Here is a 27,983-nt window from a genome sequence, read left to right on the forward strand (position 1 = left end):
TTTAGAGGTGGGAAATGCTATAAATTAGAAATACATCACCCCACAGGGGGTAAGATGACCATTATCAGGTGACCTGTGTGTCTGGCTTAGTCTGCCGTCCAGAGGACAGACCTGTATTTGAAGAAGTCCTCTGAAGGCTTTCTGGTCTAAGTGCAATATGAAGAAGCATAATAAGGAAGAGCAGAACCCCAGAAATTGCTTGTCAATTGCAGACTGAGCTGACAGATCACCTGCTCACAGTCTTCCTCACTATGGTGAGATCTTTCATATTTCTATTAAAATTATAGGGCAATATCCAACACTGCTGTTGAAATAGACTTCTGCTTGTGCACTGGAACTTCCCTTCCTCCCCACCCCCCGCAGCCCTTCCCTCAAAGTCTGCTCCAAAGGGCTGGGCTTGAGATGTCCCCGATTTTCCTTTGCAATAGGTGTGATTGCCAAGAAAGCTGGAGCCCTGGCACACATTGCAGTAGAAACCAAGCACTGCCTAGCTTGCAGCCCATCCCTTTAATAGAAGGTAATCTTCACAGTACAGTCAGATGCACGTTTACACAGTCTTCTCTGCAAAACAGTCGGACTTACAGTCAAATAAAGATGTATTAGAGTACACTGTTAGTCAAGTGCAACTGATTAATGACTGAAATACCTATTCCCATGGAAGTAATTTAAATCCCAGATTTCCAAATTCCTTTTAATCTCTTTCCATACCGTGGTGTAATTCTCCTTGAACAAATTAATATTTTTTTCTGATATCCAAATTCCTAGAGATATATATAGATACAGGTACAGATACAGATACAGATATATAGATATATGAAATCTTTATTAAACATATTTCACAAAATTATACAACAATATATTGTATTACAATTTATATCTCATACCATATAACAAAAAATTAAAAAGAATACAAGAAATTTTAAAAAGACCTAAAGTAGACTTCTGAAAGTTCTCAAAAAAGCTAAATTACACTTCTTATATTTTTACACAGTGTCATATTATTATATGATTTTCATGAAACCTTTTGATAAAGAAATCAAAAAGAAAAATTAAAATTAAATAGAAACATCAAATTTACATATATTATCTGCACATTGCAAGACTCATTCAAGATCTGCCAGGAGGTTTTTGCTATCAGAATAATTTTTCAGATATTCCTTGAATATAATCCATTCTTGATTTACTTTTTGCATTGAATACCCTCTTACCCTCCCTGTCATTTTTGCCATTCACAGATATTCTAATAGTTTAACTTGCCATTCTGATTTTGTAGGTATAGTTTCATTTTTCCAATGCATTGCAATTAAAATTCAGAAGTGGTTAGTCATGCTGGCCACATGACCCGGAAGCTGTACACCAGCTCCCTTGGCCAATAAAGTGAGATGAGCGCCACAACCCCAGAGTCAGCCACTCTGGACCTAATGGTCAGGGGTCCCTTTACCTTTAAAATGGGAATGGTTTGAAATAAAAAGATCATTTTTGGTAGAACATTCATCTTAACTGCCGATATCCTATCTCAAAGGAAGAGGTGAAGTTTGCTCCAAATTTTTCTTAATTTCATTCCATGATTTTGTATAGTTTTCTTGATACAAGTCTATGCATTTAGCAGATAACCAAATTCCTAGGTATTTTACTTTGTTCTTGATCTCTAGATCAGTGCTATCTTATCAATCTTTCTTCTCCTCTAAGCTCATGTTCTTAACCAACAAATTAGTTTTTTTATAGTTTGATCTAAATCCTGCTTGTTTGCCAAGTTCATTGATTAATTCTTTTGCTGTGCTGATACTCTCTTTGGGGTTTCAGTTATTATTATCAGATCATCCGCATATGCTCTTACCTTATATGTTTTTTCTCCTAGTTTAATTCCTTTTATTTTTTCTTCTCTTAATTTTTCCATTAAGATTTCTAGCACCATAATGAACAACAGGGGTGACAAGGGGCAGCCTTGCCTTGTACCTTTTCTAATCTCTGTATTTTCTGTGGTAATGCCGTTAATAATCAATATTGCTTTTTGGTTTGTATAGACCCACTAGTTTTATCATCAGGCCAGTGTTGTTTTGTAGTTCAATTTTGTCTTGTTCCCTCATATTCAAGGTTAGATTACTGCAATGCATTATATGTAGGGCTGCCTTTGAAGATGGTTTGGAAACTTCAGCTGGTGCAGAATTCAGCAGTCAGGTTGCTCACCGGAGCAAGACGGTCTGAGCACCAGTCCAACTGCATTGGCTACGATTACTTTCCGGGCCCAATTCAAAGTGCTGCTTCTGAGTACACATAGAAGGGATTGTGTTGTGTGTGATTTCCTTGTTCTTCCGGAGTTGACTCTTCCGGAGTTGTGGTCAGCAGCACCACACCTTGTATGTTGCCATCTAACACCCACTGCAACTTGGTTGCTGAGAAGTTGCTCTCGCCACCAACCTCCCCCCTGAACATGTCAAGGGGCTCTCTGGAGGGCCTTCTCGGTAGTGGCGCCTGCCCTGTGGAACACCCTCCCAGCAGACGTCAAGGCAATAAACAACTACTTTACTTTTAAAAGACAACTGAAGGCGGCCCTGTTTAGGGAAGTTTTTAATGTCTGACGCTGTATTGTTTTTAATATTCAGTTGGAAGCCGCCCAGAGTGGCTGGGGAAACCAGAGTGGCTGGGTATAAATAAATGAATAAATAAATTAGTAATAATAATAATAATAATAATAATAATAATAATAATAATAATCCGTCATCATTGTGGAATTTTCCATGTGCTCTATTTCTGCTGTACCAAGACTGCTCCATTCTGAGTCACTTCCCTGGACAGACATAGGAGAGGAAGGCGTTCACCTCATTCTGGACAATGACCTTGCCAGGATGGATGTTATCAGGCAGGTAGTGGCAGGAGGTCATGGCCCAGGCATCAACAATGGCCACTTTCATGCCTGCAAACATGGCACGAAGGATGTTGTCCAGCTGCAGGGAGAGCCAGTCACTGCCATAGACAGACTTGTATCCTGTGTTGGCTGACTTGATGACAACGGTGGTCTGGGGGCTGCGGGCCAGGAGCTGAGCCACAGCCTGCCGAATGCTGTGCACCCGCCGCACATATACACCCACGGGGAAGGTGGTGAAATGGGCCCAGAGCGTGAAAACTACCACCATATCCGGGCCCCCACCAAGTGCATCCAGCTCATTGGCCAAGTAGTGCATGTCAGCCATCTTGGACTTCACAGTGCGCAGTGGAACGCCATGGGAACGCCACCTCAGCACAAGGCCCTGTGCTGGCTCCACGGCCAGCAGGGGGCCAGACTGATAGGTCACGTGAAGGTCTATGTGCTTGACTGCTACACAGAGAAAGAGAAAGACAGAGTGTGTGAGAGACTCAAGAGTTAGAGTCCCAAATGGACAGCTCCACACTCCAGTCATCCATCAAAGGTTCTCATGTGCTCTGATCCATGATTTGCATACCCTTACACATGTGTAACAGGGAGGGAGGAGCTTCCCTCACTGTTCTCCTAGCCCAAACCTTCCTTCTTAGTTCTCTGCCAAAGCCAACCACCCCAGCCAACACAATTCTCACCACTTCCCACACCAACCTCTGTTTCCTTCATTCTGGTTCTGAAGCTCAACCGTACCTTTCTTATACATCTATCCCCAAACCAGGACACCTGTCCCCCCAAACAATGCCCTTTCCACATCCAGACAGTGACTTACATGGAATGAAGGCCAGCAGGAATTCCCACCACTGGCGGAGTGTGGAGTCTCCAATCATATGGACTATCTTGCCTTGCAAGCAGCCGAGTGCCAAGTCAGAAGTAGGGAAGGTCCGGCTAGAACATCCCAAGGAAACCCACACATCCTTGTAGTAGAAACCTGAAGGGTTGGTGAGGGCAAGGCCTGGATGGCATGGGAGCGGTGGGGAGGTGGCTACAGGAAGACAGGCAAGGGATGGTCACAAGTGCCATTCTCAAGAATATAAACACAGAGCCAACTGACTTCCCACCCTCTATTTCCACTCACCAACAGTCAGCTGGTGGCTAGGCAGCACTTGGATGATGGGCACACTCCCAGGAATAATCCGGTCTGCCGCAGCTCTGTGTGAACAGAGAGGAATGAAGAACAGGGCAACTTGAGCTGCATCACTGCTGAAGTGTGAGTTTCTTCTTTGAAGTTCATCACTTCGAGGGAGACCAGGAGGTGTTATAGCACATCTGAGCAATCCTACAGTGGGTTCTGTTGCTTACTGGTCACACTAGCACACCTTCTACAGGCAATCTCTGAATCTGTGTTTAATTTGATTTAATTCAGTTCTGGTGCTATTGCTTTTCTCAATGTGTTGGATTTGGGCCCAAAGTCCCTAGACAATATTTCCCACAAATGTGATGTGGAGTATGATGGTGTTTAAGGGCTTCTGTTGGGGCCAAGGTTTGATTTTGATGCTGTATTATTTTTGCTCCTTTTGTAATTACTTTGTATTCTGCTGTTAGACCCTATTATGCATTAGAAGAGGGTTGTTTAATGTAATGGAATATTATTCAATGAAATGGTTTCATGAACATCACTTACATTTGGTTATATTTTGCACTAAGGAGTGCCAGCATGCGAATGATAGTGATGTATGTCTTCCTGGGAATGCTAGGAATTGTAGTTTAGCAACAGCTGGAATGCCAAAGGTTCCCTACATGGTGTGAAAGCTACTTCTAGAATAGGTACTTCCAGGAAGGCCCTAGAAAAAATCCCATGGTTCCCATAAGAAATCCTGGCGTTGCATTGCTATCACCTCGCCATATGCTTACCTTCCCCATTCCCAGCCATCTCCAAAGCACTCACCCACTAAGGAAGACGTTCTCTGCTGAGGTGAGCACACTTTTGTAGATCCCAGCAGAGTGGTACACAAGGTCATTGCAGGAGTGATGCTGAGGCCTGGCACAAAACCAGTGCTCCCCAGTGCCAGGATCCACGTACTGGCAGGTTGGGCCTGAGACTGGATGCACGTTGCATTCAGTCACTTCTTCTTTGCTCCCCTGGCCTGGGTCCACAAAGTAGCCCCAGAAGGCGACTGTGGAGGGATGGGAGTCACGGATGCGCCGAAGGAGGGCCACAGTCTCACTGGAGTGGATGAGACGCACAGACACCTGCACCGCACCTGCCCACAGAAGCGGGAAAGTCAGTGTGTAGGTGCCATTCTTGTGGTCCTCCACTGTCCCTGCCACACTCGCCTTCAGCTCTGGGGAATGCAATTTGGCCCTCAAGAAGTCTCCGCCGTAGTGCTTTGGCTGCCCACTCTGGTCCCGGGCCTCCAGCGACACCAGGAGCATGTTACCCACTGTGTAGTTGCTCTGGGACTGCAAGAGCCGGTAGTGGCTCTTCTCAGCACTGGTGGAGGAAGCAAAGGCTACAGCATCCTCAGCTGGAGCTGGCCAATGGAGCAGCTGGAGCAGCGCCTGCAGTTCTGGAGACTCTGTTAAAGGAGTTGGGCCTGGCTTGGCACCCACAGGGGATGGAGGCACAAGTTTGTCTCTGAAGTGGTCAAAGGATAGGAATCGGTAGATCATCTGGGGAGTCAGAATAACACAAAAAAGAAATGGGGTGAGGCTTTATGGGGGGAAATACAAGGACTATGGCCACATTTGCACCTGTGGGAGCCAACTCCACAGAGCCGAGGTCCCTTCAGCCCCCCCAATAAAATATTTGAGAGAGCCAGGACCCCACAATGTTGATGGACATTACCATTCAAATAGTGTGTGTGACACATCTTGTGATCAAGTATTTTTGGTGGGGCTTACTTGGCCCCCATTCCAATATTTTATTCTGCCCGGCACCCAGTCTACGCCATATATTTAAAGCATACCCAAAAAAGAATATTGCGGGGTTTAGCAATAAGTCTACAACTCTTCAGCAGGTTAGGAGCCTGGTAGTAATGCTGCTGGGAAAGCTCAATTTCTATAGGGGAAGGGACTTCAGAAGACCACCCAGTCCAGCCACTTGCCCAAAGAAACGACCTCACACACCTCAGACCATAGGACTGGGCGCCCACAAAGTCAGTCAAAAAAGCCAGCAGGTGACAGTGCTGCAGCCTCCGAGAGAGAAGCAGTTCAGCTCCACCCTCTGCAGCCGGCAAGCAAGGCATCCTTTTCCAGGGGGTGGGGCTCAGACACAGAGGCATGAGCCCCTCCCCATGGAAAAGGGCACCTCACTGGCTGCAGATAGGAGGAGGAAGAAAAGTTGTTGCCGGACGTGCAATGTCACATGCACACCCACAATCCTGAGGTCGAGATAGCACCCCTGTCTCAGGCAAGATCTGAAGCCAGGACCAGTGGTGCAGGAATTTCCTCCAGAAATTTTTGAACTGGGAAGTTCCCCTACTGTATGCCAATTTGGGTAATTTGCATCAGAAAGTGTTTCACTTTCACAGGCAGGGGTGGGGGTGGAAATCTAATGCCTTGGAGAGTCGTCTAATTTAGCACATTTCTGTTCTATGTAGTAAAGAAAACTAAAAAGTCTGAATCTGCCAAGCATGCCTAATACTGTATTACTTAAATACAATAGCATAGTAATATCATAGGCCTCCACTCATAGTTACTAATGAAAGTATGAAATGGGGACAGGGATGACCAAATATCAAAGCAATAGAATAGTTTTAGTATGGGAAAAGATCCACTTCATATTTCTAGACAGGACACCCTTCTGTGTGGTGACAATTTGCCAGCAAAACACTTGCCACAGCCACCAGCATAAATGTGTAATAGACAATCCCTGGAGAGGTTGTGGTTGTGAGGCTGGATGGGATTCCTGCTTTCTTTGGGAAAACCTATATGAGTTTGTTTGTGGGTTTTATATTGTAATTTTGTTTTGTGAACTGCCCTGAGATCTATGGATGAGGGACGGTATACAAATTTTAATGATGATGATGATAAGTTATCTACAAGTCATACAGGGTGTTTTTCTAAGTTCCAAAGCAGTGAACAGGAATGGAGAGTCCCTCATGCGATAGCCCAGTTGATAAAGCATGAGTCTCTTAAGGTCAGGGCTGTGTGTCTGAGCCCCAGATTGGATGCAAGATTCCTGCACTGCAGGGGTTGGGGTTGCATTATCCTTGTTGTCCCTCCCAACTCTACAATTCTATGGTTCTATGTTCCCGGCTCTTGTTGAGGCTTTCAAGAAGGGACCCCAATTGCACATATGACCCACACCAGAAGGCAAGAAATGGCTAATGGACAATGAGGGGCAGGCCCCACAACTGTAGCGCCCAACTATTGGCTCACCCTGTCGGAGCACTGAAAACATCTCAGCCCTACCATTGCTCTTCACCTACATGCCTTTCACTCACATGACTAAATCCCATTTCTCCTAAACACACACGCACTTCGTAGGGGAGAATGGGCACAGGAAAAATACTGTGATCGGTCACAAGCACGGAACTGCACAAAAATAACCCTCCTGAAAGAACATTTCCTCTCAAAATTTATCTAAAATTGTGAACTCTCATATTCAATTTCTTTCTTTCGTTTTTACAAAAGAAAATCTTTGGAGAACACTTTACTCACCGAGGTAGATTGATAACTGACCCTTTGAACTTACCCCTGCTGTGAATATTAGTCCAAGACAGAAAAGTGGAGCTGGTCTAAGACCACAAGGAGCCATCACCATCCGTCCCACCTGCCTTTTCTTTCTCCTTTCTATATTACTTTCCCTGTCGACCGAGATAATAAAATACACATTTTATGAGCAAAATTGCATTCTCACCTTGAAAGTGAACACACCAATGAGGCAAAATATACAAGAGCAGGACAGCAGAGGAAGTCAGTGGATTATGTCTCATAGAAGCACAGCTATTGAAGCTCTGCTGGCCCATGAAGTGAATCTGTTGCAGCAAGGCTACTCACAGGGCTCGTAAGGACTCAGAATCTCTCCTTCCTGCCCAAAGAGTCGTGAAGTAGGGAAGATGGGGTCAGTTCCAGAGACTTTGCTGCCTGAGGTGAACAAGAAAATGTGCCCACCCAACTGGGGCCAGGAATTGTGGTTTGTTAAGAGAGCTGGGTTAGAGGATGGATAGGGAGTAGTCTCAGGGGCCAAATAGATAGGCTGGAAGGGCTCAGGCTGTGGGAAATTGCAGCCACACATGAGTTCTAGTTAGTGAATTAAGGGGTTAAGACAATAGAACTAGATTCCTAGACTCAGCTAGGTCACGCCCACTCTTCTCTGATGAGGGAGGAAGTGAAGCTGATTCTTTCTGTTCCCTTTCTTTCCCTGCATTCTGTAACTGACCAAGGAAGATGCATCAAAACAAGCTGCAAGTTTAGAGCATGTGTTTGAAACTATCTTTCTGTATCTTCTACTCAAGAGTATTCTATCTGTGTTCTCCTTGCTGCTGCTTGGATAAATATATGAATGGGACCTTTGGAACATTTTGTAAGTGAATAATTTTAAACATACTTAACAGTGTGTTGTCTGTTCATTGCAAGAGGGTTAGAAAGAGAGGAACACTGGTGGTAAGAACTCTAGAGTGTTAGTGAAGAGTTGTGAAAAACAGAAAAATAAATCTACAGTTCAATGCATCTTGAAACAAGATGGAACCAAAAACTTTTCACCTGAGAATATTTGTCAAGAACTTGCTCCTATTCAAGGTTAGAATCATTCTGTCCAATCTTCCTCATCAATCAAGACTACAAAATGTTTACCTTTATATTTGTCAATCGAATCAAACACTTCCTCCATAAATTAGTTGCCCTCAAACTGATGTTGTTCCCTGCAGAAATATCATAGATCCAATTCTAATATCATTAAGTGTCATAGAATTCTGTAGGGGTTCGGCATCCTCTCTTACAATCATAAGTATTTTGAAGGCCTTTGACTGTTTGGAGTGGGATTACTTGTTGGTACTATTGAAAATGTTGCAATTTTGCCCTAAATTTGGAATAAAAAAAATTCAGAAGCTATGGCTATGATCAGGATCAATATTTTAGAGTTAACATCTGTGTTTGGCTGGGAATAAAACAAGGCTGCCCTTTCTCCACTTTTATTTTGGTGTTAGAAACTTTAGCAATTTGAGAGGCTCCAGATATTATTGGAGTAGAAATAAAGAAGCAACTGTATAGGTTCTCACTAAATGCCGATTACATGCTAATCATGACACCTGAGCCAATGATAACCTCAAGGGGCGGAGTCCATGAGCTGTATAGCTTTGGTCTAGTCTTGGGGAAGATATAGCTATAATTGATATTACTTGCTTTCCGTTTGATGGTGATTTATATCCACCGACAGAGCGGCCTTTTTAAAATAGCACTGGCAGCTAAGACAACAGCAGATAAAAGTTCTGAATAGTGCAGCAGGTTATTTGTACAGGTCTAATAACATTTTACTCTGAATTTTATTTTATAACCTCCAGGCTTTATAAGTCAGGCTTTGTGGTGTGTTCTAAAGCCCAATGGCAAAGCCCAATAAAAATGATTAGAGTAAAAATTAAATTGTTCAGAGCTGACAGATTGAAGGTGCAGATTAAGGAGGATCAGGGCCTCACACCCACACCCATGCCAACCTATTATTCTGGCTTCCATCCAAGCAACTCCAGCAGCCTCAGGGAGGTTCAAACAAATGCTACTGAAGTGTGGAAATGGTTTAGGTATTTGTTTAGGGTATGAAGTGTGTGGAATGGCAGTCAAATAAAAATCATCTGATCAACTGGGTGTAACACAGGGGAAAAAAGAATAGAGCTGGGCTGCTGGTCAAGAAGGTCGTGCAGATAGCTCCACAATTATTTTCTCCCAGGTTTTGTGGGCTATTAAAACCAAAATCAGGGACACGGGTGGCACTGTAGTCTAAACCACAGAGACTATGGCTTGCCGATCAGAAGTTGGCGGTTTGAATCCCCACAATGGGGTGAGCTCCCATTGCTCAGTCCCTGCTCCTGTCAACCTAGCAGTTGGAAAGCCCGCTCTGGTGGGAAGGTAAACGGCGTTTCCGTGTAGTGCTCTGATTCGCCAGAAGCGGCTTAGTCATGCTGGCCACATGACCCGGAAGCTGTACGCTGGCTCCCTTGGCCAATAAAGCGAAATGAGCTCCCCAACCCCAGAGTCGTCCATGACTGGACCTAATGGTCAGGGGTACCTTTACCTTTTTAAACCAAAATCGGTCTGGGTGAGGAAGGGCTGGTTCCAGACTTCAGAGGGCCCCCAGCATTGTGCCACCCATCGCCCATCAACACACGTACACCCAATGCATCTTCGCCTGTGAGAAAAAAATCAGCCCGGAGAGGATAATCTGAGCTGGGGGAAAATGAGCGGAGAGCAAAGAATTAAGCAGCCTACCTCACCCCACCACGCCTCGCTTTGTTCTTAATTGCATCTTATCTAAGTCATTTGGGTTTAGCAAGCTTGGGGAAGGAAGGTTTACAGAACACCTCACTTTGCTGATTCATTGTCCAAAACCCACAGGGCAATAAAAAAAGGAGGCTCCCAGCCACAGCCTCGCCAAAGAGAGAGCAATGAGGCTGAAGAATTGTAGACAGACAGGTAAAGCCAAGGCTTCCACACCCTGCTCTTGGGGGGGTTGGACTCATGAATCTTCAAGGGTATTGCGGGGGGACTATGCTGAGGCAGCTATGAAATAAGTTCTCCTTTACCTCCAGCTCTCAGGAGTTCCTGAAAGTATCCCCCCACTTTTTGAGCCATGGGACAAGCAGAATTGTGGACAAACCCTTTGAAAAGAAAGAAGCGCCACAGGTAGTAATAATTCATGAGGAATGGCATCCTCTGAGAAGAAGCTAGCAAGAGCAAGCAGGAAGCGAAGGGAAGGTCCAGCTCCAGACAGGGGCAAGGAGGCAGAAGAGAAGCAAGTCTTGTAGCTATCTGGTCCCGGGGAAGATTAGCAAAAACACACACACACACACACACACAACCCGCATAAGTGTTAGCTGTGTCATTAAGTAGTATGCGTATCTGTTGCAGGTCATTTTCCAATGGCAATTTTGTCCCAAGAAAACAACAGTTTTAAGGATGCAGGGGGTTGCTTCCCATTTTTGTCCCCCTTGGCAACAAGGTCTGCAAGTCTTCAACAAGTTAGAGAGACATGAGAGGAGAGGAAGAAGAGAGAGATTGGGGGTGAGGAGCAGGGGAAAGAGAAGGGGAAAAGCAACAAGATTCAAACTCAGACAAGAATTCTGCAGCAAGCACATTGGCCCCAAAGGAATTGGATGAAGAAATTTCTGCCTCCTTTGGGAGACCCTAAAAGCCTCAGTCGAAGGACTACCAGGGAGAGGTGAGCACGTGGATTAAACAAAAATTGCAAGTTCCCTTCTGCCCCCTATAAGTCAAGCCTTTAGTGAATTTATGTTTATTTCCTGGTAAAGGGAGCCACTCAAACAACCAGGAATTAACTCTTCAAAAGCAAAAGATTCCCCCACCTGTTCTCTGAGAGGGGGCTGTAATGCTGCTGAAAAAGCTGGATTTCTACAGGAGAAGGGAACTCAGAAAACCATTCGTCTCAGCCACTTGCCCAAGGAAAGGACACCCCCACTCCCCAGGATCTGAATCCAGGGCCAGTGGGCAGGAAATTTCTCCAGAAATTATTGAATTGGGAAAGCTCCCTATGCCAATTTGAGTAATTTGCATCAGAAGGTGTTTCACTTTCATGAGGGGTATGTGTGTGTAGATCTAATGCCTTGAGAGAATTATCCAATTTAGCATGTTTATTTTACTGCTATGTAGAAAAAAAGCTAAAAATCTGAATCTGCCAAGCATACTGAGTAGCTTTGTCATTAGGTGCTTTTCTAAGAGCCAAGACACTCAACAGGGATGAAGAGTCCCCTCTGGCTCCTGTTCAGACTTTCAAGAAGGGTCCCTGGTTGCACATCTAGCCCACACATCAGAAGGCATGATATGTCTCAGGGAAGCCTATGGCAAATGGACAGTGAAGGGCAGGCTCCAGAACTGTAGCACCCAAACTCTCAGCTCACATTGTGGAATGACTGTAAGCATCCCAGCCCTACCATTACCCTTACACCCCTTCACTCATTCACATGCACATGTCTAATAGTAAACCCCATTTGCCCCTAACACACACACACTTCCTATGGAAGACTGGGCATAGGTAAAATATTGTGATTAGGAGCAAGCATGTAACTGCACAAAAAAGAACCCTCCTGAAAGCACCCAACATTTCCCTTCAAAATTTATTATAAATTATAAAATATCAGTTCTTTCTTTCTTTCTTCCCCCAAAGAGGATCGATAGAGAGCACACGAATTCATTGAGGCAGATTTATAACTGACTTCCTGGACTCACCCATGCTGTGAATATTAGTCCAAGACAGAAGAAGAGAAGAAGAAGAGTTTGGATTTGATATCCCGCCTTTCACTCCCTTTAAGGAGTCTCAAAGCGGCTAACATTCTCCTTTCCCTTCCTCCCCCACAACAAACACTCTGTGAGGTGAGTGGGGCTGAGAGACTGTGACTGGCCCAAGGTCACCCAGCAGCTGCATGTGGAGGAGCGGAGACGCGAACCCGGTTACCCAGATTACGTGACTACCGCTCTTAACCACTACACCACACTGGCTCTCCAGAGAAGAGGAGCTGCTCTGAGACCCCAAGAAGCCTTTGGCATCTGTCTCATTTGTCTTTTCTTCCTTCCTCTTGTATGACAGGTACTTCAAGTCAACACATCTGTGAGGCAAAACACACAAGAGCAGGGCAGGGGAGGAAGTCAGTGAACTAAGTCTCCTGAAGGCCCAGCTACTGAGGCTCATCTGGGACATTAAGTGAATCTGATGCAGCCAGGCTACTCACAGAGCTCATAACATGGGCGTAGCCAGGATTTTTGTTGGCGGGGCAGGCTTTTGTAGGAGGGCCAGAACCTCAGATTTGTATTGATTTAGGGGGTGCAGCTGCCCCCCTTGGCTATGCCCATGGCTTATATGGACTGAGAATCTCCCCTTCATGCTAAAACAAGTGGACAGGGTCAGCCCAAGACACTTTGCTGCTTGAGGTGAACCACAAAATGCCCGGCCAGGAATTGCCATTTGTTAAGGGGTGTGGGTTAGAGCAGTGTTTCTCAACCTTTTTCCGTGGCCCCCTTCCGACCTGGTTTCCTTCTTGTGTCCCACCCCCCATCCTACCAGTAGAAAGGTCGCTATTTAAATGTTTTGTTTGTAAATAGAACATGTTTTATTTATAACTGTTATAATTTATACAAAATACAATTACCTAACAATTCATACTTTAAGTATTTCTTGATCAATGTGACCCTTGTGCTTGATGACCAGAAACAAGCTTTTTAAAATACAGTGGTACCTCGGGTTAAGTACTTAATTCGTTCCGGAGGTCCGTTCTTAACCTGAAACTGTTCTTAAGCTGAAGCACCACTTTAGCTAATGAGGCTTTAACCTGAAGCACTATTTCTGAGTCTGTCACCTGAAGCGTATGTAACCTGAAGCGTATGTAACCCAAGGTACCACTGTATCCGGTTCTGTTGCTGTGAGAGATAACCGAAGGTTACCTCTGCCTATTATGTTAACACGATTCCGCGATAGGCTGTGTAACTCTTGCATGCAGCAACATGCCTCCTTTAGGAGTAATGCTTGTACAAAGAAACAACACCCCCTCACACTAACGCTGCTGCAGCCACACACCTTGCCCGTGACATACAAGATGCGGACATCTTGGTGCATGCAGCGGTGGGGTGCGGAAGTTGGAGGGAGAAGCGGAAGCGACATTGCAGCAGAGTGTGCATGGCAATCCATCCACTGGGAAGCGCGGTCATTTCTGTTTTCTATTTTCTTCACTTTCTGTTTTCTTTTCTCAGCCACTTCTCTGTTTTCTTCACTTCTCACTTCCTTCTGTGGCCCCTAGTCTTGTGCCATGACCCCCCCATTTATGCAATTTTCACCCATGGCCCCCCTGGAATTTCCTGCCCCCCCCCAAGGGGACCATATGGTCCCCAATTGGGAAACAATGGGTTAAAGCACTGATAGGAAATATCAGTCTCAGGGACCACATGCAGCCCTCCCAGCCTGTTGGGACTCAGGCCACCCCTCTCCAGTTCTGCTTTGATGGACTGAAATGTTTCTTTGGATGAAGAGAATGTACTGTGGTGGTGAGAGAGTGCTCACCTCACCCCCCCCTCCCTGCCCCCACGAAACACACCACCTCTTTCAATTCAGCAGTATGCCTTTGCATACTCTTTGCCTTTGCATACTCTTTGCCTTTGCATACTCTTGCCTTTGCACCATGGCTTACTTTTTGGAGACAGAAGCTGCTCTTTTGCAAAGCTGGGAGCCTGCCTGTCCGGAGACAGCTATTACTAGTCTCCAGTAGTACTGTATTCTCGTAATGTACATTCTAAATGGTTTTTGCTTCAAGTTTATTGTTACAATCCACCATGGCAAAGTGAACAAATTAAGTATGAGCTCAAAAGCAAAATAATGAACAAATAATATTTATTCTTTCAATTCCATTTTCTATGTAAAACACTCAATACACAAATACAACAACATTAGAATCATGGCCACATTAAAAAAAAAATTAAAGCTAGATAATCAAATGCTTTTTGTGTTCAAAAGAAGGCACTTTCAAATTGTAGGTAAGTGATTTATATTTCACACTTTGAGAAACTTTGCTTTGGTGTATGTGTGCTTGAATGCTGTGCCTGTATGTGTACACACGTATACTCTGTAGTGCTGACACAACAAAATTTAGCACACTTCATCTGCAGTGAGCAATTACTGCATGTTATGGATGCAAACCTGAAATCTCCCCTACATTCATGTTCCCTAGTCAATACTAACAGTCAGGTAAGTAGCCACCAGGGCTTTCCTTTTACGTTCAAACACAGTGCTTATTGGAGGGTGGAAGAACAAATCTCTGGAGCTGTTTCAGGCTCCAATCCTATAGCCCTCTAAGGTGGAGGAATGTCCAACTGAACTTGACCAGACATGCTTCTGATTACACATAGAAACAATTGAGGCATACCTAGGTTCTCTTGAACTCTTGGCAAGGAGCTGTATCAGTGCATCCAAAGCCAGGAGAGACCATGGACTGGAAACTCAAAAAGCTTATTTTCATCTCCTTTAGTACTCTACCAGAAGTGGCCTGTGAAGTGTGAAGATAGAAGGGTGGGCTGCACGATTGGCAGGGGTCAACCTAAGCACCCCCTAAGTATGCCCTTGGGTGTGTGTGATTTCTCTGTTTTGCCACAGTTGACTTCCTGTCACTGCCCCCATTCAGTGCTCACTGCAGCTGCCCCCCCCCCCCCGCTGGAGAAACTGCTCTAGCCACCCCCTTGCACATGCTAAGGTGGCTGCCTAGCAGTAATGACAGCATTGTAAGGGACCAGGAAGACAAGTGGCCACTAAGCTCCCTGGACAATTACAGCACCACAGTCAGCTAAGCATGTTTGCAAGTGTGAGGGGGAGGCTGGCAATTTCCCCCACACCCTTGTGCTCATGCATTGGCAGGCAGGCTTACTGGTGGTGATTCATTACAGAGCTGGTGCTGCTCCCACTAGGGAAACCAGCTTGCAAGGGGGAGGCTGTCCAAACCCTTTGTGTAACTGAGCTTCCCTGGCAGAGGCAGCTGTTGGGCTCTCCAGTCCATTACAGCGCTGCTGCCCCCAGGGCACACTGTCCAGGGCGGGTGCACTCCCGAGGGGCGCGGGGCACAGAGGGTGCCCTCCCAGGCATGGGATAGCTGCTCAGGTGCACAGAGCAGTGTGCGCGCCCTGCAGCCAGTTGGGGAGCCAGCCGTCGATGGTGGACATTTGGTGCACCGCGTGCCCACAACTCCCAAGCCTCCCCCAGCTGTCAAAATGAAGGGGGAAGGGGGGATGAACCCAGCAAAGCGGTGCAGCTCCCTCCCTTCCCCCAATGTTTTGGGGTAGGCTTGGGAGTCGCGGGTGGGTGGCGCGCCAAATGTCACGCCCTGCAGCGAAGACACCTAGGATGGTTCCCCACCACCACACACCCTTCCTCCACCCCTGGCTGCCACACAAGCCTTCTCACATAAGAACACAGTTTGGGCTGGGCCTCATTCCCATCAACAGTGAAGGTCTCAAGTGCAAATGTGGTCCAGTGGAGGGACACTGCTGTCCAGGGACACCCAGCCCTGTAGATTCATCTCAGAGAATGATGGACCCATTTCATCTCACCTTAAACAGCAGCCCTTTTTCTGCAGGAAGAAGCCCCAGATGATCACGTCTTATTATTCCGTACTGTAAAATTCCCACACACCCAAAACAGGTATCAGCAAGTTCTTCCATAAGGAAGCATTCATCTTCCTCTATATCTTCTGAGAGACAGAAAGGTCTGCGGGATTTGAAGAATGACAAAAGGGTGTCCCACCCTCATTGGAAATTCTCTGGAGATCCCCTCTTCCTTGTGGAAGTTTTCCATGTACTCTGCAGAAATAGAGTGCCAAGTCTCCTCCATTCTGAGTCACTTTCCTGGACAGACATAGGAAAGGAAGGCGTTCACCTCATTCTGTACAATGACCTTGCCAGGATGGATGTTATCAGGCAGGTAGTGGCAGGAGGTCATGGCCCAGGCATCAACAATGGCCACTTTCATGCCTGCAAACATGGCACGAAGGATGTTGTCCAGCTGCAGGGAGAGCCAGTCACTGCCATAGACAGTGTGTCCTGTGTTGGCTGACTTGATGACAATGGTGGTCTGGGGGCTGCGGGCCAGGAGCTGAGCCACAGCCTGACGAATGCTGTGCACCCGCCGCACATATACATGCACAGGGAAGGTGATGAAATGGACCCCCAGCGTGAAGACCACCACCATATCAGGGCCCCCACCAAGTTCATTCAGTTCATTGGCCAAGTAGTGTATGTCAGCCATCTTGGACTTCCCAGTGCGCAGTGGAACGCCATGGGAACGCCACCTCAGCACAAGGCCCTGTGCTGGCTCCACGGCCAGCAGCGGGCCAGACTTATAGGTCACATGAAGGTCTATGTGCTTGACTGCTATACAGAGAAAGAGAAAGACAGAGTGTGTGAGAGACTCAAGAGTTAGAGTCCCAAATGGACAACCTTACACTCCAGTTATCCATCAAAGGTTCCCATGTGCTCTGATCCATGATTTGCATACCCTTACTCATGTGTAACAGTGAGAGAGTAGCTTCTCTCACTGTTCTCCTAGCCCAGTGATGGCCAAACCTTGCCCTCCAGCTGTTTTGGAACTACAGTTTCCATCATCCCTGACCACTTGTCCTGTTAGCTAGGGATGATGGGAGTTGTAGTCCAAAAACTGCTGGAGGGCCATGTTTGGCCATCACTGTCCTAGCCCAACCATTCCTTCTTAGTTCTCTGCCAAAGCCAACCACCCCAGCCAACACAATTCTCACCACTTCCCACACCAACCTTTGTTTCCTTCATTCTGGTTCTGAAGCTCAACCGTACCTTTCTTATACATCTATCCCCAAACCAGGACACCTGTCCCCCAAAACAATGCCCTTTCCACATCCAGACAGTGACTTACATGGAATGAAGGCCAGCAGGAATTCCCACCACTGGCGTAGTGTGGAGTCTCCAATCATATGGACTATCTTGCCTCGCAAGCAGCCGAGTGCCAAGTCAGAAGTAGGGAAGGTCCGGCTAGAACATCCCAAGGAAACCCACACATCCTTGTAGTAGAAACCTGAAGGGTTGGTGAGGGCAAGGCCTGGATGGCATGGGAGCGGTGGGGAGGTGGCTACAGGAACACAGGCAAGGGATGGTCACAAGTGCCATTCTCAAGAATATAAACACAGAGCCAACTGACTTCCCACCCTCTATTTCCACTCACCAACAGCCAGCTGGTGGCTAGGCAGCACTTGGATGATGGGCACACTCCCTGGAATAATCTGGTCTGCCGCAGCTCTGTGTGAACAGAGAGGAATGAAGAACAGGGCAACATGAGCTGCATCACGGCTGAAGTGTGAGTTTCTTCTTTGAAGCTCATCACATTGTTAAAGACCAAGGGATGTTGTATCTATAGCATGTCTGAGGAATCCTATGCTGGGTTCTGTTGCTTACTGGTCACACTGGCTCACCTTCTACAGGCAATCTCTCAATCTGTGTTTAATTTAATTTGATTTTCATATTAATGGAAAAAGTGTATGTCCAAAGTCCAGAGGACAATGTTACCACAGATGTGGAGGGGGTAGTGTTTATGGGTTTCTGTTGGGGCCAAGATTTGATTTTGGTGCTGGATTATTTTTGCTGTTTTTGTGATTTGCAATTGTGATTTTTGCAGTTATTATTTTTTTGAAATGTGCTCATGAACATTACTAACATTTTGTTATCTGATCACATGCTCCTATTGCTGACATTTTTGCTTTCATTAAACCCTCCAGACCAGGCATAGGCAAACTCCAGCCTTCCAGATGTTTGGGACTACAATTCCCATCATCCCTGACCACTGGTCCTGTTAGCTAGGGATTATGGGAATTGTAGTCCCAGACATCTGGAGGGCCGGAGTTTGCCTATGCCTGCTCCAGACCTTAGGCATTACAATAAACTATCCTCCATGCCCTGTGAAAGACGGAGTGGCATTTCTCCACAATGTGCCTTCCTTCTGGCTCCTCCCAATTTAAGTTTCAAAGACCTCTCATATTGCACAACTGAATAAACTGAACAAAGGGATTTATCTTCACATACCCAGTTATGTTCTGTACAGGAATTAAGCACAGAGGAAAGTATAGGAAATAAAAACACACACACTACATTCTTCTGCTCCAATGAATGGCAGCCCCTTCTTGGGAAAGGACATAATTTTTGATGGTATGAAATAACCTTGAAGATGGGAAAGGTAGGGTGTGTAACACAGGGAAGAGAGCAGAGTGGTTCCAGGAACAAACATAACACTCCAGACCCCAAGAGACCATAAGTAGACTTGACACCATCTCTATTTCCAAGGGCCTAGAAAAACTCCCATGGTTCCCATAAGAAATCATGGCATTGCATCGCTATCACCACGCCATAAGCTTACCTTCCCCATTCCCAGCCATCTCCAAAGCACTCACCCACTAAGGAAGACTTTCTCTGCTGAGGTGAGCACATTTTTGTAGATCCCAGTAGAGTGGTACACAAGGTCATTGCAGGAGTGATGCTGGGGCCTGGCACAAAACCAGCGCTCCCCAGTGCCAGGATCCACGTACTGGCAGGTTGGGCCTGAGACTGGATGCACATTGCATTCAGTCACTTCTTCTTTACTCCCCTGGCCTGGGTCCACAAAGTAGCCCCTGAAGGTGACTGTGGAGGGATGGGAGTCACGGATGCACCGAAGGAGGGCCACAGTCTCACTGGAGTAGATGAGACGCACAGACACCTGCACCGCACCTGCCCACAGAAGCGGGAAAGTCAGTGTGTAGGTGCCATTCTTGTGGTCCTCCACTGTCCCTGCCACACTCGCCTTCAGCTCTGGGGAATGCAATTTGGCCCTCAAGAAGTCTCCGCCGTAGTGCTTTGGCTGCCCACTCTGGTCCCGGGCCTCCAGCGACACCAGGAGCATGTTACCCACTGTGTAGTTGCTCTGGGACTGCAAGAGCCGGTAGTGGCTCTTCTCAGCACTGGTGGAGGAAGCAAAGGCTACAGCATCCTCAGGTGGAGCAGGCCAATGGAGCAGCTGGAGCAGCGCCTGCAGTTCTGGAGACTCCATAAAGGGATCCGGGGGTGACTTGGGACCCACAGGGGAAGGAGGCATGTGCTTCTCTCTGAAGTGGTCAAAGGACAGGAACCAGTAGATCATCTGGAGAGTCAGAATAAGACAAAAAAAGAAATCGGGTCAGGCTCTTAGTAATGCTGATAATCTCTTATGTTTATGACCTGATATAAATGTGATATAAGTATGAAATAATAATATTACATGTTTGTTTCAAATGGCTGCCTCTCCCTCTCTGCTTTTTCCACTCCCCTCTCACTCACTTTCTCTTTAGTTGCCCTTTTTCTTAACTGAAACATGTCACAAAGGCTTTAGCTCTTCGTTGAAGGGAAGGTGTTTCAGTTCCTTATAATTTGATTTATTTGCCTCCCATTCTACACTGGGGGGGGGAGGGGGGAGGCAGGAACTGGAGCTGTATGCAGAGCTTAATGAGACTGTGGATGGATCTACACATCGGGGGTGGGGGGAGACCCCTATAAATAAGTCAGAAATTAAATTATTATAACAAAAGAGAAAAGCCTTGTGTTATGGAGCTGGTGAGCACTCATATCCCAACAGAGAACGCTATAAATAAGTCAGAAATTAAATTGTTATAACAAAAGAGAAAAGCCTTATGTTATGGAAAATCACATATAAAAATTTATAACACATTCAAATTGTTGTTTCTTTACTAATGTAGCTGAGTCCTGTTCAACAGATTTACCAGTATATACAGTGGTACCTCAGGTTAAGAATTTGTTCTGGAGGTCTGTTCTTAATCTGAAACCTGAAGTACCACTTTAGCTAATGGGGCCTCCCGCTGCTGCCCTGCTGCTGCCGCCGCCACACAATTTCTGTTCTCATCCTGAAGCAAAGTTCTTAACCTGAGGTACTATTTCTGGGTTAGCGGAGTCTGTAACCTGAAGCGTCTGTAACCTGAAGCATCTGTAACCCAAGGTACCACTGTAAAGGCATTATACTGGTTGAGTTTCAAGTCTGGCAGCAAAAATAACTGAATCTCCCAGGTACAGCTTCTTCAAAGACCGATTGTCAGAACAGTGGGGTGAAGCCAGGACTGCCACCTACCCACAGCCTGCTCTATGGGGAGCTGAGCTTATGTGCCTGCAAGAGTATCAGACGGAGTAAACTATTTTGAGACAGCTACAAAATGAATTCTGCTTTACATTCAGCTCTCAGGAGTTCCAGGAATTATCCCCCCCCACACACACACACACTTTGAAAAGCAAGAAAGGATGGGCCACAGGCGGTTATAATTCATGAGGAATATCATCCTCTGAGAAGGAGCTAGCAAGAGCTAGCAGGACGAGGCAGAGGGGCCCAGCTCCAAGGAGGGTGAGGAGGTAGAAGGGAAGCAAGACCTGCAACTATCTGGTCTGGAGGGAGATTGGCATAAACATGCACACATGCACACACTAGCCAGTGTCATTAAGTAGTATGGGTTTGTTTGTGTGTCTGTGCGAGGTCATTTTCCCATGACAATTTTGTCTCATGTGAGTAATAGTTTTAAGGATGGGTTATCCCCCCTCCATTTTTATTTTAACTCCTGATTTGGACTTCAGCAGGTCAGAGAGACGTGGGACGGTAGGAATAAAGAGAGGGTGGGGACAGGAAGAGAGAGGAGAGAGCATCAAGATTCAAAATGGGATAGGAATTCTGCAGTAAGTATGTTGGCCCCAAAGGAACTAGGTAAAGAAACTCCTGTCTCCTTTGGGGGACCCTGAGAGCCCCAGCCAAAGCACTACCAGGGAGTGGTGAGGGTTGGAATTAAGCAGCAACCCAACTTCTTTCTGCCCTCCAGGTGTCAAGCCTTTTTGCCCAAGGAATTTGCATTCACTTCCTGGTGAAGCAGGCTACCCAAACAGCTAGGAATTAACAATGCAAGAGCAAAAGATTTCCCCACTTGTTCTCTGAGAAAGGGAATGTGCAGAGCTGGTCTACCCATGTCGTGGGGAGAAGCACCCACCTGGTGGAAGTTCAAGATGTGGCACTGAATCCGCCCACTGCTTCGGCCATTGAGAAGGAGGCATTCCTGTGTGCAGGTTGCTGACTGGCTCCCCACCCCCCAGCAGAGAAAACATGAAAGTGGCAACACTTTGAGGAGGGTCCCATTTCCCAAGAGCCAGCACATGGTGGCAGTGGAAGTGGTGTGTGGTGTGGTGGAAAGCTGGGCTTCTACAGTGCATCAGAAAGTGTTTCATTTCCACTGCAGAATAAAATATACTGCCTTAGAGTTTTCTAATTTAGCACATTTATTTTATTGCTAGAAAAGAAAGTCTGAAACTGCCAGGCATGATTAATATTGTATTAATTAAGTAACATTGTTTTACTATTGTTGCCATTCACATATAATTACTAATGAACATATGAAATGGAAAAAATAAAGCACCGTTATTATTTCAGTTTTGGGAAATTTCCCACCCCATATTACTGGACCCTTCAGTGCAGTGACAATCTGCTTTCTCAAATATTATCCAGCAAAACATTTTGCCACAGCAACCAGCATAAATGTGCAAAAGACAGGCCTCAGCTACGGTAGTAAAGAAAAGGCGTTTTATATGTGTTATAACACTGTGACATCAGATGGCCATCTTTCGCCAACATGATTTCCCATTATGAAGTTTACAACGCATTTTCCTGAAACATTTTATAAATATTTTTAGATCCAGCCACAGTCCCTGGAGACATCGGGGTTATGGGGCTGGATAGGATTCTTACTTTCTTTGGGCAGTACTGAGAGACCTCGGTGAGTTAATTACAAATCATATAGGGTACATTTCTAAGATCCAAGGCAGTGAAAAAGGGATGAAGAGTCCCTCATGCTCCACAAGCTTCTGTTGAGACTTTCAGGTAGGGACCCTAGCTGCACATCTGGCCCATGTCAGAAAGCATGATGTGGCTCAGGGGAGCCAAAATCCCAAGGCTCCGCAACCGTTATATACAAGCTCTTGGGTCACACTGGAGGAGGACTGTAAGCATCTCAGTCCTACCTTTGTCCTTCCACCCCTTCACTCACTCACTCACATGCACATCCCTAAGAATAAATTCTGTTTGCCCCTAAACACACACATACACATTTCCTAGTGGGGGTTGGTGGTGGTGGAGACACTGGGCACATAAACAGCAGGCATGGAACTGCAAAACACACCCCACGTGAAAAAAAATCCAACATTTCGCTTCAAAATTTATTGGCTCTGATTCTTTTTTTAATATACATAGAGGATCTACGAAGAGAGAATAAATTCAACAAGCAGATTTATAAGTGACCTCCTGGACTCACCCCTGCTGTGAATATTAGTCCAAGCCAGAGAAGAGGAGTTGGTCTGAGACCCCAAGAAGTCTTTGGCATCTATCCCCGACAATAGCGATACGAAACAGGTACTTCCAAGAGCAAAATCACACTCTTGACTGGAAAGTCAACACACCTATGAGGCAAAATACAAAAAAGCAGGGTAGGGGATGAAGTCAGTGGACTAAATCTTTTAGAGGCACAGCTACTGAGGCTCGGCTGGGACATGTTTTACTCAGGCTACTCATAGGCCTTATAAGGACTCAGAATCTCTCCTTCCTGTCAAAAGACTTATGAAGAAGGGTAAATAAGTTGCTGTGAATCTGTGATGCCATAAACCTAAGACTACATCAAATCCTGGTAATTGCTTACCACAGTGGAGCATAAACTTACCTCATTGTCTATCTGTACCTTGGGAATGATTCTTTAAAAGTGGACCTGTTGATGCCATGCCTTAGAGACCCCTTCCACCACACAAATACAACTATTATGTGCACCTTGGTTCACTGAGCAGTGAGCTGTTTCCAGGGATGCAAGCACTTACCTCGGTTTGATTTCCTTTGGAAGGAGGTCACAGGAAACTTATAGCAATTTGTAATATTTGGATTTTATTTACAAATGTAAAGGTTGACCGCAGGTGTAGCTTCAACACACCAACAGATGTCCCAAAAGTCCACTGCTCCCTGAGTAATTTCTTCAAGGAGACAGCCAACTCCCCCAGCTGCTGCTAGCTTTTTCTACTCTCTGACTCTGTCTGCCTCTCCAGTTGCCTGCCTATTCTCTCTTTCACAGACAGTCTCCTTGTTTACATCATCCTTGCTTACATCATCCCCAGCTAGAAAATGGGAGAAGAGACATCTCATTTCCAGAAAAGCCTCTGACCACTCCCTGAACAGGAATGGAAAATGTGCTGGTACTTAAGAAAAAAGTACACAACTGAACGATATTTTTGGGACAACAAAAATGTCACAAAATCGCAAGAAAGGTTTTGAGCTTTCCAGAACTCATCATCAGGAGAAATATACACACAAAAGGTATTACACAGAGCAGGGAGTGGAGAAGACAGATGGGGGATCTTCAAACAGAAAGCTGAATGTTGTAGCCATAAAATCTACATTTAAACTCTATCTCAAAATGAAGATGGCAGGCTGATTGAATTAATCTTTGCTACCAGAGAAAAGAAAAATGAGGAAATATTAAATCATATAATTAATAATGAAAAGCAGTTAATAAAGAAACATGGACCCTGGACAGCTCCGTGGTTTTCCACAGATCTGAGGGCAATGAAACAATCGTTGAGACGGCTAGAGCGCCAGTGGCGGATAACTCATTCTGAAGCTGACCGGACACAGGTTAGAGCTCAATGTCGAGCCTACCAAGTGGCGGTAGTTCCCTCATCTATGCAATGAGAAGTGACCACATTCTCAAATCCTTCCCCATTACTGAGGAGAATCATAAAAATGTTAGCTGGATCTGAAGAACATTTTATTTCTACAGTTCCACCCGAAGAGGCAACTTCCTGGGCTGGCCTGGTTCATTACTGTAAACTTAGCCTGGTTTACCCATGATTGGTACAACTTAATTAAACCTTACTAAATTCTAACTTTTACTAAATCCAGGAATTATAGGGAGCATCTGGCAGCCAGGAGTTTAAAGGATCCTTTCCCCCTCAAAAAATATTATCCACTCTTCCCTCAAAAAAAACCTCTAAAAGAGTTTCTGCTCTTGTTAACACATTTCTTCTTTAGTCTGAAGAAGACGAAGAAGAAGAAGAGTTTGGATTTGATATCCCGCCTTTCACTCCCTTTAAGGAGTCTCAAAGCGGCTAACATTCTCCTTTCCCTTCCTCCCCCACAACAAACACTCTGTGAGGTGAGTGGGGCCAAGAGACTTCAGAGTAGCCCAAGGTCACCCAGCAGCTGCATGTGGGGGAGCGGGGAATCGAACCCGGTTCCCCAGATTACGAGACTACCGCTCTTAACCACTACACCACAAAGATCTTGCAGAGTCAGGCCCAAGCTGCACTGGCGGCAGCAACAAGCAGCTCCAGCTTGCCCAGCCCTACCGATTGCCATCCCACAACGCACTTACCTGACCTGGGGGTTTTGGCTCTACTGGTCAAAACAGGAGCCTCAGCAATTGCCCTCTCCTGCCAGAAACAAACCAGGACAGCTCCAAGAAAATGCACATGGCAAGAAGGAGCTCTAGATCCTGGTGGGCCGCCCCCTTACCCGCTTGTGACTGGCGAAGCGGATAGGATTTTTAAAAGTAATAATGATTTTTTTAAAAGAACACACACACACACACACACAATTTTTTCCTGCACTTCTCACTTCCCTCTGTGGCCCCCTAGCCTCATGCTGTGGCGTTCCATTTATGCATTTTTCACCTGTGGGCCCCTTGGAATATCCTGGGGACTCCCAGGAGGCCATTAAGCTGTACCAATCATGGGTAAACTAGGGTAAGTTTACATATGGATCCCAGTTGGGAAATACTGCTATAAGCAACATGCTCAAGTAACTCAAGAATACCAGAGATGCCCTGCAACAGTCTCACTTGTTTCTCAATAATTGTAATGCATATTGAGTTCTGGATACTGAAGTCATTATATAGTTAAAATTAACTGTAAATCTAATCAGTTTTCTTTCAAGCAGTCAAATTAACCGGACCCTGTCATGTTATGAAAATTCATATAAGGTTAGATTAATTTCCTAGCTTGCTCTATCACAATCAATTTGCTAAAAAAGAATTCAACCAAACGGAAATGCTAACATCCAAGATTCCCACTCTTGCTCCCACAGCATGCTTTCGTGTGTGTGTGTGTGTGCGCGTGCGCGCGCACACACACACACACACACAATCATAATCTATTGACCCAGTTTGGATGCCATGCTAAACCAAACCGTGGCTCAGTAAAAATATCTTGAGATATTGCTGCTGCTTTGTTCCTACTCTGCTGCTGCACTGATGTGAGCTAAGCCATGACTTGGATTCATATGCTGTCTGAACATGGGCTTATAGCAGGGGTCAGCCACCTTTTTCAGCCGTGGGCCAGTCCACCGTCTCTCAGACCATGTGGTAGGCTGGACTATATTTTGGAGAGAGAAAATTAACAAATTCCTATGCCCCAGAAATAACCCAGAGATGCATTTTAAATAAAAGGACACATTCTACTCATGTAAAAACACACTGATTCTCAAACCGTCTGCAGGCCAGATTGAGAAGGCGATTGGGCCACATCCGGCCCCTGGGCCTTAGGTTGCCTACCCCTGGCTTATAGTGTGTCTCCTCCAAATAAACAACCAGCTGTAATCCATAGAAGAAACCTAGGCCACAGAATGCAGTGTTTGAAACGAGACAAACCACAAGCCCATGTCTGGATGAACCTCCTTTGAATATTGACAGGTGTCAGTCACCCAGCTTCATCATTACATCAGGCCACTGACAGGTGGGCAGTCCCACTCACCTATCAGCCGGCTCTTGGGGGTGGGAGGTTCTGGTCCACCATCTGGATCCAATTTCCTACCCCAGCACAGCAGTAGTAAGACGGGAAAGGGAAGGACCTTGGCTTAGTGGCAGAGTACCTACACTGCCTGCAGAAGGTCCCAGGTTGAATAACCAGCATCTCCAGGTAGGGCTGGGAGAGACACCAGTCTGAAACCCTGGAGAGTCACTGCTAGTCAGTATAGGCAAAACTGAGCTTGATGGACCAGAGGTCTGACTTGATATAAGGGAACTTCTTGTGTTCTTCTCTCCAGAAGCTCACAGATCTGTGTGTTTGCACTAAGCCATGATTTGGTTTAGCATTACATGTGAACTGGGCCAGTGTCTTCTTATGAAAATGCAGCCTACTAAGGGGTGCTGCTTACCAGTCTGCAAACTAACAGACAACCCTGTGATTAAGAAACTGGGCACATCTTTTGTCTATGCTCATAACTGCTTTGCTAATATATTCACGCTCCTGGCTGGAGACTTGTAGCTGCTGATATTACTCAGATTCTCACCCCTTCCCATCCACATAACCATGCAAAACTTTAACTGTTCCCTCTGAAGTAGTACTGCAAGCTCTAGTAAAAAATTGCATTGCAATGTGAAAAGTTCAGGAATTGCAGTGATCCACTGCTGTCAACCCTAAATTGATTTTCAGTTTCAATATTGCAGTGGAAAGTGAAGAAAAATGCATAGAATAAGAAATCCAAGACTAATAGCATTCCCCTTTATTGGTATTAATATGAGATGAGATGCTGGTTAGAAATATTCCACTGAAACACGGCCCCCAAAATAACCAGAATGAACAAAGCATCAGCTGCAATGCTGTAGTAAGATCTTGACCACAATAGGGAATACTGAATCCAAGTTTAAAAAAGCAAGCCCATAATAGGACATAACAGGCATTACAGAGCCTTGTATGTTTTGAATTTGGCTAGGTTTATGCTCCTAAAGAGAGGCTTGCTAAACGACCCTTATATTAGGAGAAAAATCACCAGTATCTGAAGACATTCAATATGTTTTCTATCCCCATTTATGCTCTCCTAAAATACATATGCATTCTTCATTCCTTATGAATCCCATATATTACAGTAATAGAGCTGTCCCAAATATGTCTCCCATAAGGATAGTTTAATATCTATTGAGCTTTATGACAGTAACCCACAGAAAAGTCCTGTTAAGGGAAAAAAATGCATGAGAGGATGAAGTATGAGTAGCAAACATTTCTTCATCTCTCTGATTTGTTTTCTTATCCTTATACATGGGAATGGAATAGAAAAGTAATGTATTATTGTTGTCTGAAATACACTTCCCTTTTGCTCTGTATGGCTCTCTGCTGTGGATTCCCTTTGAAGATGCTGATTACCTATCACAATCAGGCTGGAACTGAAGTCTTCATGGGAAAAAAGCATGAGCACTTTTAGATGAAAATGTTTGGAGGATGGGAGCTGCATGATCTCCACCTTTTCTTTTTTGCTTTAGAGCTGAAAGGAAACGGTCTTTTCCTTTTGTTTATTTATCATTGTAGGAATTCTCATCTTCACTTACAGATGTCACAAGCACTGAGGTATATTACACGAGAAAGCTGAGCCACACTGTGCAGA

The 27,983-nt window shown here is 45.5% G+C and overlaps 2 protein-coding genes across 2 annotated transcripts in view; both read right to left on the reverse strand.

Moving 5' to 3' along the window:
- Nucleotides 1-2,680: 2,680 nt before the first annotated feature.
- Nucleotides 2,681-17,458, reverse strand: LOC310681546 (NXPE family member 3-like). Its single transcript, XM_083449495.1, has 6 exons — nt 17,442-17,458; nt 7,554-7,665; nt 4,803-5,527; nt 3,993-4,066; nt 3,687-3,899; nt 2,681-3,316 (listed from the first exon to the last, which is right to left on the reverse strand). Coding segments are annotated over exons 1-6 (1,662 nt in total). The 5' UTR covers nt 17,444-17,458; the 3' UTR covers nt 2,681-2,780.
- Nucleotides 17,459-17,922: 464 nt separating this feature from the next.
- Nucleotides 17,923-27,983, reverse strand: part of LOC310681607 (NXPE family member 3-like) — a 37,544-nt gene continuing 27,483 nt past the window's right edge. The window contains exons 2-3 of the mRNA XM_083449637.1: nt 22,882-23,026; nt 17,923-19,691 (exon numbers count right to left, since the gene is read on the reverse strand). Coding sequence (XP_083305763.1) covers nt 18,963-19,691; nt 22,882-22,950 — 798 coding nt within the window. The 5' untranslated portion in view covers nt 22,951-23,026 and the 3' untranslated portion in view covers nt 17,923-18,962. The remainder of the gene's footprint in view (nt 19,692-22,881; nt 23,027-27,983) is intronic.

This window comes from Podarcis tiliguerta, assembly GCF_965153285.1.
Source record: "Podarcis tiliguerta genome assembly, chromosome: 7".
In the NCBI taxonomy this organism is placed as follows: Eukaryota; Metazoa; Chordata; class Lepidosauria; order Squamata; family Lacertidae; genus Podarcis; species Podarcis tiliguerta.

Bases quoted from the DNA above. Each gene is read 5' to 3' on its own strand.
- LOC310681546 (XM_083449495.1), bottom strand. The intron at 5,528-7,553 runs GTAAGTTCAAAG...CTGACTCCCCAG, and splicing joins GACTAATATTCACAGCAGGG to ATGATCTACCGATTCCTATC. The intron at 3,900-3,992 runs GTGAGTGGAAAT...GTCTTCCTGTAG, and splicing joins TAGCCACCAGCTGACTGTTG to CCACCTCCCCACCGCTCCCA.